The 12,093-nt window shown below is 37.9% G+C and overlaps 1 protein-coding gene across 8 annotated transcripts in view; it reads right to left on the bottom strand.

The window, feature by feature from the left end:
* Positions 1–12,093, bottom strand: part of RAPGEF4 (Rap guanine nucleotide exchange factor 4) — a 281,411-nt gene that overhangs the window by 105,372 nt on the left and 163,946 nt on the right. For 6 of the 8 annotated variants that reach the window (XM_054562621.1, XM_054562622.1, XM_054562623.1 and 3 more), the window contains one exon: positions 12,020–12,039. In XM_054562621.1, the coding sequence (XP_054418596.1) occupies positions 12,020–12,039 (20 nt within the window). Of the gene's footprint in view, positions 1–4,020; positions 4,290–7,830; positions 7,850–12,019; positions 12,040–12,093 lie in introns of those variants that run through there. The other 2 variants (XM_054562629.1, XM_054562625.1) reach the window with 2 other exon arrangements.

Genomic DNA, 12,093 nt, shown 5'->3' with positions numbered 1-12,093 from the left:
CTTTCTAAAGGAAGTTCTTCACACAGAAGGGGAATAATACCAGAGGAAAAACCCAGAATGTCAGAAATGAAAGAAGAACAGCAATGTAACAAAAAATAATCCCCCAAATGGGAAAGGAATGGTGTAAAAACTAACTTCTACAAGATACATATTGCTGTTTGAAAAAAACCGTTGCAGAGAAAATTCATCCTCCAAAATGGCTAGAAAATATTAAATAATAGAATAGTCCTTTAAAAACTTAATTGAAAAATGTAGGCTATGAAACTCTATATATATAGTGTGTGAACTAAATTGTGTTTCTATATATTAAACATATAAATACGGAGAGCTCTGGGTGGTGGCATTTATGGGAAATGTTTAAAATAGTTTTATGTTTCCAAATATTCAATATAAGCTCTACTATATTTATGACCAGGAAAAGATAACCATTGTTTTAAAAACCCACTGTCTTGGTAGACTTCATTTTAGACTCTTGGCATAAACATTTCCTTTTAAGCACACAATGTAAGCTTCAATGACTCATCTGAATGTAAATTTGGCTCATAGACTTTAAAGACTTAAAATCAAATAGATAAAAAAGAATCCCTATATCTAGGACAAATAGGATTGCTTATTACATCTACTGGTTCAGAATCTACATCTAAGTAGCTCAAAAGACTTAACAAGATCAAATTTTGTTAATTTCCACATCATACACGTTAAGAAGAGAGTGAGAAAGAAATGATGATTCTGATTGAATAGAATGCATGGAATTTCTAAAGCACAATGCCTGTTGCAATCAAAGCTATTGCAAAATGTGATATCAACATCATTCTCACAAGAGGTTCTGTCCTGCTTCTTCGTAAACAAGGGATGAAGACTAACCCCAAATGAGATATTGATTGCATTGTGATGTTATCCGAGTACACCAAAGGGAGGGGACTGATTTTTCAGTAGTCAGCAGAATGTGTCTCACTGGGCAAGAGTAGTAAACAGCTACTACTTCCAGTTCCCCATTTTTCTGGGCACAGACCTTCTCTCCATCTTCAGAGCTGAGTCCACACTGGCTCAGAGTTGGGGGGAAGGAACCGCATGACCCGCACGAGATTAGTCAGTGTCCTTCCTCAAGATTTTCTAACTGTAGCTGCCATGGAAGAACTAGACACCATTGGTGACCATGCTTCCGGGTTTGGGGGGAGGTAGAAAGAAGCAGAGCCCTTGACTCCTATTAGCTGAAGGCCAGCCCCACACCCGTCCTTCCTGGGGACTGAGGTCATGAGCGCCCAGCTTACTCTCATTTGCTTTTGAGGTGGCTTGATATGTGTTTCCACCATCTGTGACCTACATAGTTTGAAGCTATACAGGAACTCTGCGTTCTTGTGAAGAGGGAGAATGTTGGGGCGTGTGTGCTTAATTAAACATTGTTTTCTTCAGAAATCCCTTGGGTTCAAGTGATCAGCTCTTATGACATGTGAGGTATTTTGGCACTTGACTCTAATTTCTCTCAGTACCACATTCTGATACCTGTGTACCTATCCCTCTCCTAGACTGTTTAAGCTATTAGGTTGTTTGCTCTTTGAAGTCAAGAATTAGTTTTATTGGACTTTGTATCTCTAGAGTCAAAGTACGTGTCTGTAGGGCACATAATAGGCACTCAAGAAATGTTAGTTTGTGCTTGCTTCGGCAGCACGTATACTAAAATTGGAAAGAAATGTTAGTTGATTTAAAAAGGATTAAATAAAATTTGATAGTTTTCTCTCCTATTATGGAATTACTTCCCTCTTTCAAACTATTAATTGGAAATTTGTGGCCAGGCTAGAAAAAGTAATTTATTTAAGAAAAAGGGATTATTATCCCACTTAGTAGTATAAGAAACTATAGAGAATGATTAAACTAATTAAGGAAACAAATTGTTTCAAGCAGGCCATTGCCTTTAAAATCACCAATTCATATAAAAATAAATTGTGGGGTTAAGTTACAAATAATATCCTTCTACCTATTCATTAAATTAGGTCCCTGAGGATGTCTATTAAGCAACACTTTGTTAACTTGATCCATTTATTATTTGTATTTGAAATATTCCATGCATCAACCTTTAATTGATTCAAAAGGTGCCATCAGCAGTTATAGACAGAATTACTTACAAACATAAATCTACAAAATATAACAGAGAAAGGTGACAAACCTAATAAAATTCTTGCAGATTTTGTCTCATTTTTATTTCTTTCAGACACATTCTAATTTCATTCATGCCCCAGGCATATGCTGGTTGGTATAAATACCCAACATCGAACCTCATCATCACTCTGGCTAATGTTCATTATCATTAACTACTGACCGGACCGAGGAGGTTCAGAATGAAAGTCTAATCACACCTCATTCCTGGATGCTGCCTAGTACAATCACCTTCAAACTAGATCTCCAACTCACTTGCCCCTCAGCTTTCCCTTTCATAGCCGTTGGCAGCCGCATCCTTCCACGTGGTCAGGTCCAAACCCTGCCATCCTCCTCGACTCCTTTCTGTCTGTCTCCTCACAAGAATTCATCGGAAAGCCCTGTGAGCTCCATTTTCGAAATCCATCCAGGATGCCACACTTGCCACCACCCCCACTGCAACTATACCATCTTCTCTGTCCCTCCACGGGGCACCACACTAGCTGCCTAGGAGTTAAAGAATTTAGTGACACCACTATTTAAAACTAGTTCCATTCCCGCTTACTTCCTTATAGGAACAGGCTTTCCCAGTACTTACTTACCTAAAAACCAAGAACAGGAATAGAATCAATGTTAAATCTCTGTTGCATATAGATAACATTCATTTTTTAAAAGCACTCAATGATGCATTGTCAATAATAATTTACTTTAATATTTAATAATATTTATAAAATCTATAAAATATTTATTTTGTTTTGACAATCGTATAATACTCCTGTTATAACTCATTCAGAAGAAAAGATTTATTACAGACTTATGGTCACAAGACATTTTAAAATGCTAAGATTTAAATTCATATACTTATTTTTGATATATGAAAGTATAAGAATAAGGTAATGAAGAACAGACTTTCAATCATAAAAATACATTACAACACAGTGTGCCATATTAATCCTGGACAGCTCATATTTGGACAGTTAACATGAAGGAAAATTATCTTCTGTTTCATTTGAGAGATTTATGTTTGGGTTTATGCTAGTGTAGTTGAATTTGTATATTGACTAATACATTGGAAAAATTAAAAAGTAACCTGGCCTAGGAAAATACTAATTTAATAGGATAAAATTCTCTGGGTAAAATAGAATGGGAATATTATTTAAAGAAGAAAAAATAAATAATATAACATTGCCAACTGTTAAAGAAGAGCATATTCATATATTTCTAAAATGGTAACAAATTTTTCCCACAATGCCTAACTTTGGTTTAATACACAGGAAGCATTCTACAAAAACTTGCTTATTAATAGAATGACTACTTGAGAAAATTTGTCTGACTTACAGGATTGGAATTAAATATCTTTCTATGGACTTGCAGACCAAGCACTTTTTCATTTCAGAAAGCCAAATATCAACAACTTATTAGATTGGAAGCCATGAATGAATAAATTGGATATTTTATCCAACTTGGAGGTTCCCAAGTACCAGGCATCTTACAAAGGAAAATAACATTTAATATCAATAATTTCACTTTCATCCAAAAATTTTGTGTCACGTAACTAAAACTTCAGCTTTGAGGTTAGACACGTAAATATTGAAAGGACCACCAGAGGGAGCCCAAGTGTTTTTCTGAATATATCAGACACCAAAGAGAGGAAGAAAGTAACACACAAAATACACAGCTGGGGAAGCAGGAGGTTGCGAGGTAGGTGGCGGGGCGGGGTTGGGGGGGCGGACATTACCTGCTTCAATCATTTAAAAGAATATCTTTTTGAATGACAGAGCCACTTTTGCATTTGTTATAAATTCCTTTACTAGACAGTTGTACACTGCAATGCTTTAACACTTTTCAGAAGATTGGTTAAACATAATATTAAAAATCCTCACATACCCTAAAACTAGAAGATCCAGGGTAAACTGCTGTGATAACATCCATGATTCTCTGCCGGGCCTCCAAACGAGCCAGGTGCCTTCTCCAGCTGATCTTCATGTTCCTTCTCTGACTCTCTTTCCTGGTTCATCCTTTTAGTCAGCTTTGGGTGTGGTTTCCTCACTTTGTTTGGGACTGGGTTATCAAATTACAGCACCCAGTAAGCACTTGGTGTGACTTGGGGACTTTTCATTCTCTTAGCAGAGCCAAATTCGTATAGGCATTAAGATGAATGACTTTCCATTTGTCATCCTAAATTCTTTCCAGAACTCAGAACTGCACCAAGTCCTAACATAGGGTGCAAGAAGGGCACCTTTATAAAGCTTCCCAGACCAAATCTCCATATAAGCTAGAACCCACAGGCCAGCCTCAGTGATCCCTCAGGCCAGAAAAGTGTCCTCAGGTTTAGGTTACAACAAGGGTGTAATTTAGAATTAAGCTCTGGGGAACTTAATATAATGTTTTCTTTTTTTAAAGTGGTGCCAAGTTTTAGAATTTTCCCAATGCTTTACCTTAATTGATCCTTTTAAAAGGACCCCTAGCAATCCTTTTACTGTGGAGATAGTTCAGGGATCACCTTTTTATCGGTGAGGAAACTGAAGCTCGTGGAGGTAAGTGACTTCTTGTACAATGTCACTGGCTATTAAGTGCCAGGGACAGAGACTAATGCATTTTTGGGAAATGGGCATACTGAAAAAATCAGTCATACGAGCCAGTCATACTAATGACTCCTGAGATAGAAAGAAAATCATTGCCTTCCTTTTCTTTCAAATTACGAGTGAAAAACATGACAGAAGTGAATTTAATGACTTAGTCCTTGTTTTTTACCCAGTATTCTCATGATATGTTTTCCTAAGTTTCCTTTTCATGTCTGGATGAGGTAATTTTATCATGTATACAAATAAATTAGTACAAACAAATTAAATTCCACAAAGTTCGGTCATCTGCTGAATGTTGCTAGATTTAACATGCTGATTAATACCTTGAATATGGAATCAAAAGCATTCTTATGAATATGATAATGATCTCCAATTGGGTGGTGGGTGGCTGGCACTTAGGAGAACTGGAATGAAATTTAAAATGACCTTGACAAATGGAAAAGGTAAAAGAGGGCAGGACTCAATAGAAAGCTTTGCTGAGTGATCCATTCAAAGAGAAGGGGGAAACACACAAAGAAGAACAACAGAAATGAGGGAGTACTGACTGGGCAATTATAACAGAAAACTAGCTGGGGATCAGAGTGAACAATAGGCTTCTTAGGCATCAGCTCTCTAGATCTGTCAATTTTAAAAAGAAGATATGAGCTCTGGCTGGTGTGGCTCAGTGGATTGAGCGCCAGCCTGCAAGCCAAAGGGTCACCGGTTCGATTCCCAGTCAGAGCACATGGCTGGGTTGAGGGCCAGGCCCCCAGTAAGGGGTGTGTGAGAGGCAACCACATATTGATGTTTCTCTCTCTTTCTTTCTCCCTTCCTTCCCCTCTGTCTAAAAATAAGTACATAAAATCTTTTTTTTTTTTTTTTAAAGAAGATACGATATTGCAAGATACAAATAGGGGGAAATTCAAGCTAATTACCCACCTAATTCAAAACAGATCAGGCTTTAGGGGGGAAAATACGTTGGTTTGTTGAGACCTAGAAATGCCTGACGCTTGGAAGTCAGATTTTGATGACTTTGAGAGGTATCTTAGAAAGTAGAGTGTCCAAAATAATGAATAGTTTTTTAATTTAGATCTGATGAGATTAGCCTCAAGAGAGAAAGTTCTGGAACTCTGTTCCTTTGTTCATGCAATGTTCTCCTTTCCTCTTCACCTAGATAATATCTACTTTCCTTTGAGAATGCACACAGGCATTTCCTCCTCTGTGAGGCCTGCTCTGAGCCCCTCCCCATCCCCCTGAAAGCTGCGCGGACCTCCATATGCCTCCTGAGAGCGCCCAGTGGGCTGCAGCACTGGCTAAGTACTTGATACATAACATCTCATTATTCCTTCTGCGAGTTCCCTGGGGTAGGACACTACTATTAGTCCTTCTCTATAGATGAGGAAACAGAGGACTAAGGAGGTTAACTAACTTGTCCACCTTCACATGGGTTGTAAGTAGAGGAGCTGGACTTTAACTCAAGCCTGAGGAGCTCCTAAGGCCATGTACATCCTCATGCCACACTCTCTGCCCACATGTGCCCATGACACCTCATTGTACTTTTATGTTCACATGTCTGCCTCCATCTGTCACTGCAACTTCCTGAAGGTACCATATTTTATTTTCATAGCTGCCCATAGAGCCTGTGATCCAACAATACACATGCAAAAAATGAAAGGTTTTTGAGCAAATAAGATGGCATATTCTATGGGTATTTCTAAATCATTCTTTGGAAAATGAAACTAAGTTGAAGTGAAGAGAACTTAAGCACTTATTAAAACTGGCAATAAGAATGCCAGATCATATTATTAAATGTGGTTTTACAATTTCCTTTCCTGAAAATTTTAAGAATGAAAATAGTTAAATATATTTACATAATCATACATATGTATGTCTATATACCAAATACGTATGTATGTATGTATGTGAATATATATGTGTATCTACCATCTATCTCTCTTCAATGTAATTTTACCTAAAGGTAAAGAGAATGACTACAGAATATTTTAATATCTAAGGACTCAGGGGAGCCTGTCTGACATAGAATTGTTATTAGAAAGGATCCAAATCCTAAGTGACATGTAATCACTAGGTTAATTTATCCAGTCTGAGAACACTACAATTTTCTCTCCTAAAAAGAAGACGTACTTTGCAAATAGTTTGGTTTCAATTTCTTAAAACAAGGACAATAAAAATTCAAAGTAATCAAACATAAATACTATATTATTTTATTCTCACAATCAGTTGAGATAACGTGCTAGCAGCCCAAAGTTACTGGTGAATGTAATTGCCTGCAGCACAGGATGAAGACAACAATACTCTCCCATAACTCTGGAATCAGCAGTAGAGCACATTATTATCAACATGACATTATGTTCCTTGTCCCTGCTGATAGTGGAACTAATTCTCAGCAGTGAGCCAATTCTGAGCAGGCTCACCTCAAGGCTATGCTATTTTTTAAAGTGAGAGCCAAGAGAAGCCGAGGCTAGAGAGACTGGGGAATCTCATTTCTTTTATTATGTTGATGTTTCATGACTAAATGCTATCCAGGTTCTCTCTGTGGTACCTGGCCAAGTCAAATTCTGATTACAGAAAAGATTGAGAGAATATGTTCAAAGCAACCCTGGAGAACTACCAGTGACAACCCGAGAAAACTATTAGTCCAGCAGCAACATTAAGAAGTCATAAAAGGAAATTTTAAAATGTAAAGGAACCAAAATCGGAACATGAAAACAATCACCAAATGTAATTCATAATGTTATAAACATAATTTTAAAGTATGTTAACAGGGCACCAACCAAATATACCCCAATATGTGCCATTTTGACAGGCAAGCTCACAGGTAGCAGGTCCTGTGAACATGGCTAAGAACATTTGGAGGCAACAAGCACATGATCTAATTGACAACCTAAGATCACGTTTTTAGAGTGTTACCTGCATTTACTATTTACTAGTTCGCTGAAGGACAACTACCCATTACCTTAGAAATGCAATCAATTTACCACTGCAGAGGCTAGAGAGAAAGAGAGAGATAGTACAGTCAGCTTTTTACAAAAGATGGAAAAAAAATCAGAAAGAAATTCAGCAAGGGCATTCTACCCCATAAAACCTGTAACTCACAAACACCAAAACGCACATGTCTCCGGAGAGCTCCAGTTGTGCTTGGCCCCGTGGACATTAGCTCACTCGGCTTCTGCAGGAGGCGGGGCAAAGTGAGCCATGGCTCATGAGCTGTGCATTCCAATCAGCCAGCTGAAGAAATAAGTATTTACACACTAGACAGCGCACAGACCAGGACCAGCAACACCCTCCATCTAATCTTCACTTGGGTGATATGCAATTTGTCCTTTAAAGTCAAGGCAAGCAGGTGCAGAATTTTCTAAGTCTTCAGCATTTGGTTGGTTTGCTATTCCATGGAGAGCTTTGCAGCCTCAGCCTGTGACATACGTCTTGTTTCAGAGTAGCGTCAGCACTAGGAAAGCCATTCTCACCCAGGAAGGGGAAAATGCTGCTGGGTGGGCCTGTGAACTCTGGCTAAGATACTTTGATAAGCTCTGGACGTGTATCAGTCATGTTTTAAAGCAGGGTTTTGAAAACTTTTGTGTTCTGCAGAAAACTGTTGGTTTGAATCCAGTAGGTGTTCTAAAGGTGAAAGTGAAGGTTTTACCAGGTTTTATGGGATTGTCTAAGTTTTTTACATTTTAAGGTTGTATCAGGATACACACCTTCCTTTTTCTTCATCTGGCCCAGAATCATAGCCAATCTAAAATGGTAACATAAGATGTTGCCATTTAATTAGTGGAAAGTATTCTAATTTGTTTTCTCTAGCCTTGAAAAAGAGCGACAATAGAGATGTTATTATAGTCCCTAAAAATTCCTAACCTTTTACCCCTAATAGTTACTTGCTTATTATTACTCTATTATTCCCTCCTTAATGAGAATTTTCACAAACTGTGTAGAATTATTTCCTGACCATTTGCCATTTAAAACCTTATATCTTTATAATAATTTCTTAAAATTGTTCTTCGTATAAATGACCTGTGATTTTTAAAAGTTTGAGAAACTTCGCCACCTTCTTAAAATGAGACCTACTAGCAGTTTCACAAGAGTCCAAGGCTCGCTCATTATTAATAGCCGGCGTCAGTTCTGGAGATTGGGAGGCCTTTGGCCTCTGCACTGGCCATGTTTTCTCCCTGCAAAGCGCGCTTTCCTGCTTAGCAAGGAGCTCGCTAGTGGCACTGTCAATACTATAACTGTCTGAAAAACGAAGCCCTCGAATGACCTTTTTGGAAACAAGATGTCCGTAAATCAGGAAATGGAATTATTTTGTAATCTCTTCCTGAGTTTATTTTCTGGCTTCTTGTACACTTCGGGAGAAAAAATATAAACTTCTAAGATTACAAAACTCTATAGCAGTTGCCTGTCAAAAAGATTTTGTTGCACAGTAGGCAACAAAATCTACATAAATAGCAAAAAATTATAGATAAACTCATTCCTTCAAAGGGCAACTCTAATATTTGACTATAAAGCTCTTTTAATTGTGATTTTTTTTTTAGCTTCTGTGTTAAACATGATCAGTCAGGTATGGCACAAAAAGAGAAAAAATACAACTTAAACAGATCAAAGAGAAGAATTTCTTCATAAACCCAACAACCCCAAACAGTAACAACCCTACCACAAGAGTCTACTTGCTTTATTGGCTCAATGGTCATTTTTCTAATGTAGTTATCAATTATTTTATAGGTCTCAGTATCCTGAGGTACTTAAAGTTAAATATTGCCCCTAACAATTACAGTAAGTGGTAAATAAAATAATCCAGCAAGTTAACTGCTAGCATATTTGTTTCTACAAAAGTGCAATTTGTGAAAAGAAAGTTCATTTTATGCAAGGTAAGCCTGGGTCTGGAATTAAATAGAGCTGGCAAGGCAGGTAAAATCACCACTTACTGACGTTTGCGTATTTGATTAAAAGTTAAACATGGTGATTAACAAAATGAAGAGTAGGAGCTGAAAGGAGACTATATTCTTTCCACAAAGACTCTATTTAGACACTGAAACAATAATCTAAGTGCTTTTATTTCAGTCACAGGCATATTATTCTATTTAGAAACATAAAGGGAATAAAGTATTGCCCAGCATGTAGTTATAGAAGGTAAAGGATTAAAGAAACCATCACAACACAACTTGTCTCTTATAAAGGAAAAACTTCAATTAACACCACTTTAAGGATCTCAGGCTTCTCTTTATCTTTCTAGAGCTTCAACTCTGCTCATGGCTGTCTTTCATTTCATTTGCTTTACTTTGATGACATTGGAGAGGTCTCCTAAGAGCACTGGGTGACATTACATCCACTCTATTTGCTGATAGAGAAAACGTGTGCTTTTCCGTTTGCCAGAGGATTGGACATGGAATGGCCCGAACAAACGCAGGTAAGCGTACACCACGACTGATAGACGGGGGACAGCCTGGCCAGCCCCGATGTTATTGTTTCTAACTTTCCGCAAACATCAAAGTCCTATTTTGCCACAAATACATGAAAAAATGCTACGTGATCACAGCTGATAGACTTTCTGCTTAGAATGTGTGCCTGTGGTCCCCCTGCAGGGAGGTCCATCCTAAAGGTTGCCCAGGGGCCAGAGAGAGACAGAGCTTCCTTTTGAAGCTTAGAACATTTGAGACCCCCCAGGGTTTGGCCATTCTGTATGGCCTCCACGTCACTGACAGTCCCTTGATGAGGAAGCAGTAGGCCCTTTCATCATCTTTATTTGGCTGATGACCTGTGTATTTTTTGTTGTAGTGTCTCTGGGACATCTATGTCCAAAATGATGGCAGGATGAGACTGTTACTTTAGACTCTAAAGGCTATGGCTTTAGACTCCCCCTGAACCTGATGACCTAGAGCCTCACTTAACACACAAGGATATATATATATATATATATATATATATATATATATATATATATTTAAAGAGCAAATGATCAATGGAAACGTTCAATGAAGAAAGGTATTTTAAGGAGAGCCAGAAAGGCAAAAAAAAAAAAAAAGTTACTTTATAAAGGGTAGGACATTTTCAGAGAAGGAAAAATAGCTAGAAAATGACAGAAGGCTTGAGAAAATAATAATTATAATAATAGTCTTAACATTTACTGAGCTCTATTGTAATATCTGTGGGTTTTCTACAAACTGACTCATTCAGTATTCATAATGGTCTTTTAGGGTGATCAGGACTAATATCTGCATTTTGAAGATGAGGCAAGGATGTTTAGAGAAGTCAAGTAGCGTGCACAAGGCCCCCCAGAGAGGAGCTAAAATCCGTTGCTGAACCAAGCCAAGTAAAATTTTGGTGTGACATTTAAAGCAACATTGTTGGGTCCTGAACCCACATTTGTAGCGGTACAGCAGTGGGCCAGAATCCCCAGCCAGCCCTTTAAAACCAAGATTATGGAAACGGGGCCTAAAGAAAGCTAGAGTCAGAGCTCTGAAACAGAATACAGAAATAATCTGAATTTAGTTGACACAGCATCTTAGCCCACAGACATAGGACCAAAAGCTGGGAAAGAAAATGGTGACAATTCTGTAACATGGCCACTTGGGGATAGCAGTCAAGGGACACAATGGCAAGATGACACATCTGAGAGCCACTGAGTACGACTTCAGATGAATCACTACGTGCTTCCATCAGTAACCCTTCCATGTTGTTGTCTAAATTTAGATTCCAGTTAATATAATTAATATCATTATTATTATTAATATTTACATGCAAAGATAACAACACTGTACCACTTCCATCCTTAGAATGCATGCTTGCTGCTGTTTCTTAGGAGAGGTTTGTCCTGAACCTTCTACTCTCCGACCTGTTTTCCCCAAACAACTAGAGTAATTAATTATTTTTGGCCTCCAAAGAGAAGTATGACTTAATGTCCAAATAGGTAAATTCATCATCTGACCCTGAATTTCATGTTTTTATATTCCTACTAAGGAAAAACAACACATTTTCTATAGGCTCTTAAACTAATGATTTGTTGTACTGCTGTGTATGCATCATGGGAAGAAGAAAACACTTAGCACTTGCACTGTTTGCCCTGAGATTAACCTTTCTTCAGAGCAATTAATGTCAAGGACATGTGATGACCATGTCATAGCAATCGACCTTCTCCCCTTTATACTTCAAAGCAACCCACCAAAGATGCCAGAATAAGATTAGAAAAATATTTATTGCTCTGTTGAATGTGGGGATAAAGAGCTCTCTTTGCTGGCAAGGTCACCATGACTATTTGTTACCTTTTGACAGTTTTTAGAAGCTAGGCAGAGAGAGGAGCTACTCACGTTCTCCTTGTCAGGAATCCCTAGAAGAGCAAAAGGAGAGAGAGAGAGAATGAATGAGAAGATCAACCTGTAAA

This window comes from Pteronotus mesoamericanus, unplaced genomic scaffold (genome assembly GCF_021234165.1).
Source record: "Pteronotus mesoamericanus isolate MK-2021 breed Mesoamerican mustached bat unplaced genomic scaffold, CSHL_Meso_final scaffold_651, whole genome shotgun sequence".
Classification (NCBI taxonomy): Eukaryota; Metazoa; Chordata; class Mammalia; order Chiroptera; family Mormoopidae; genus Pteronotus; species Pteronotus mesoamericanus.
The sequence above is the reverse complement of the archived record's forward strand: the minus strand, read 5'-3'. Positions and strand labels throughout refer to the sequence as shown.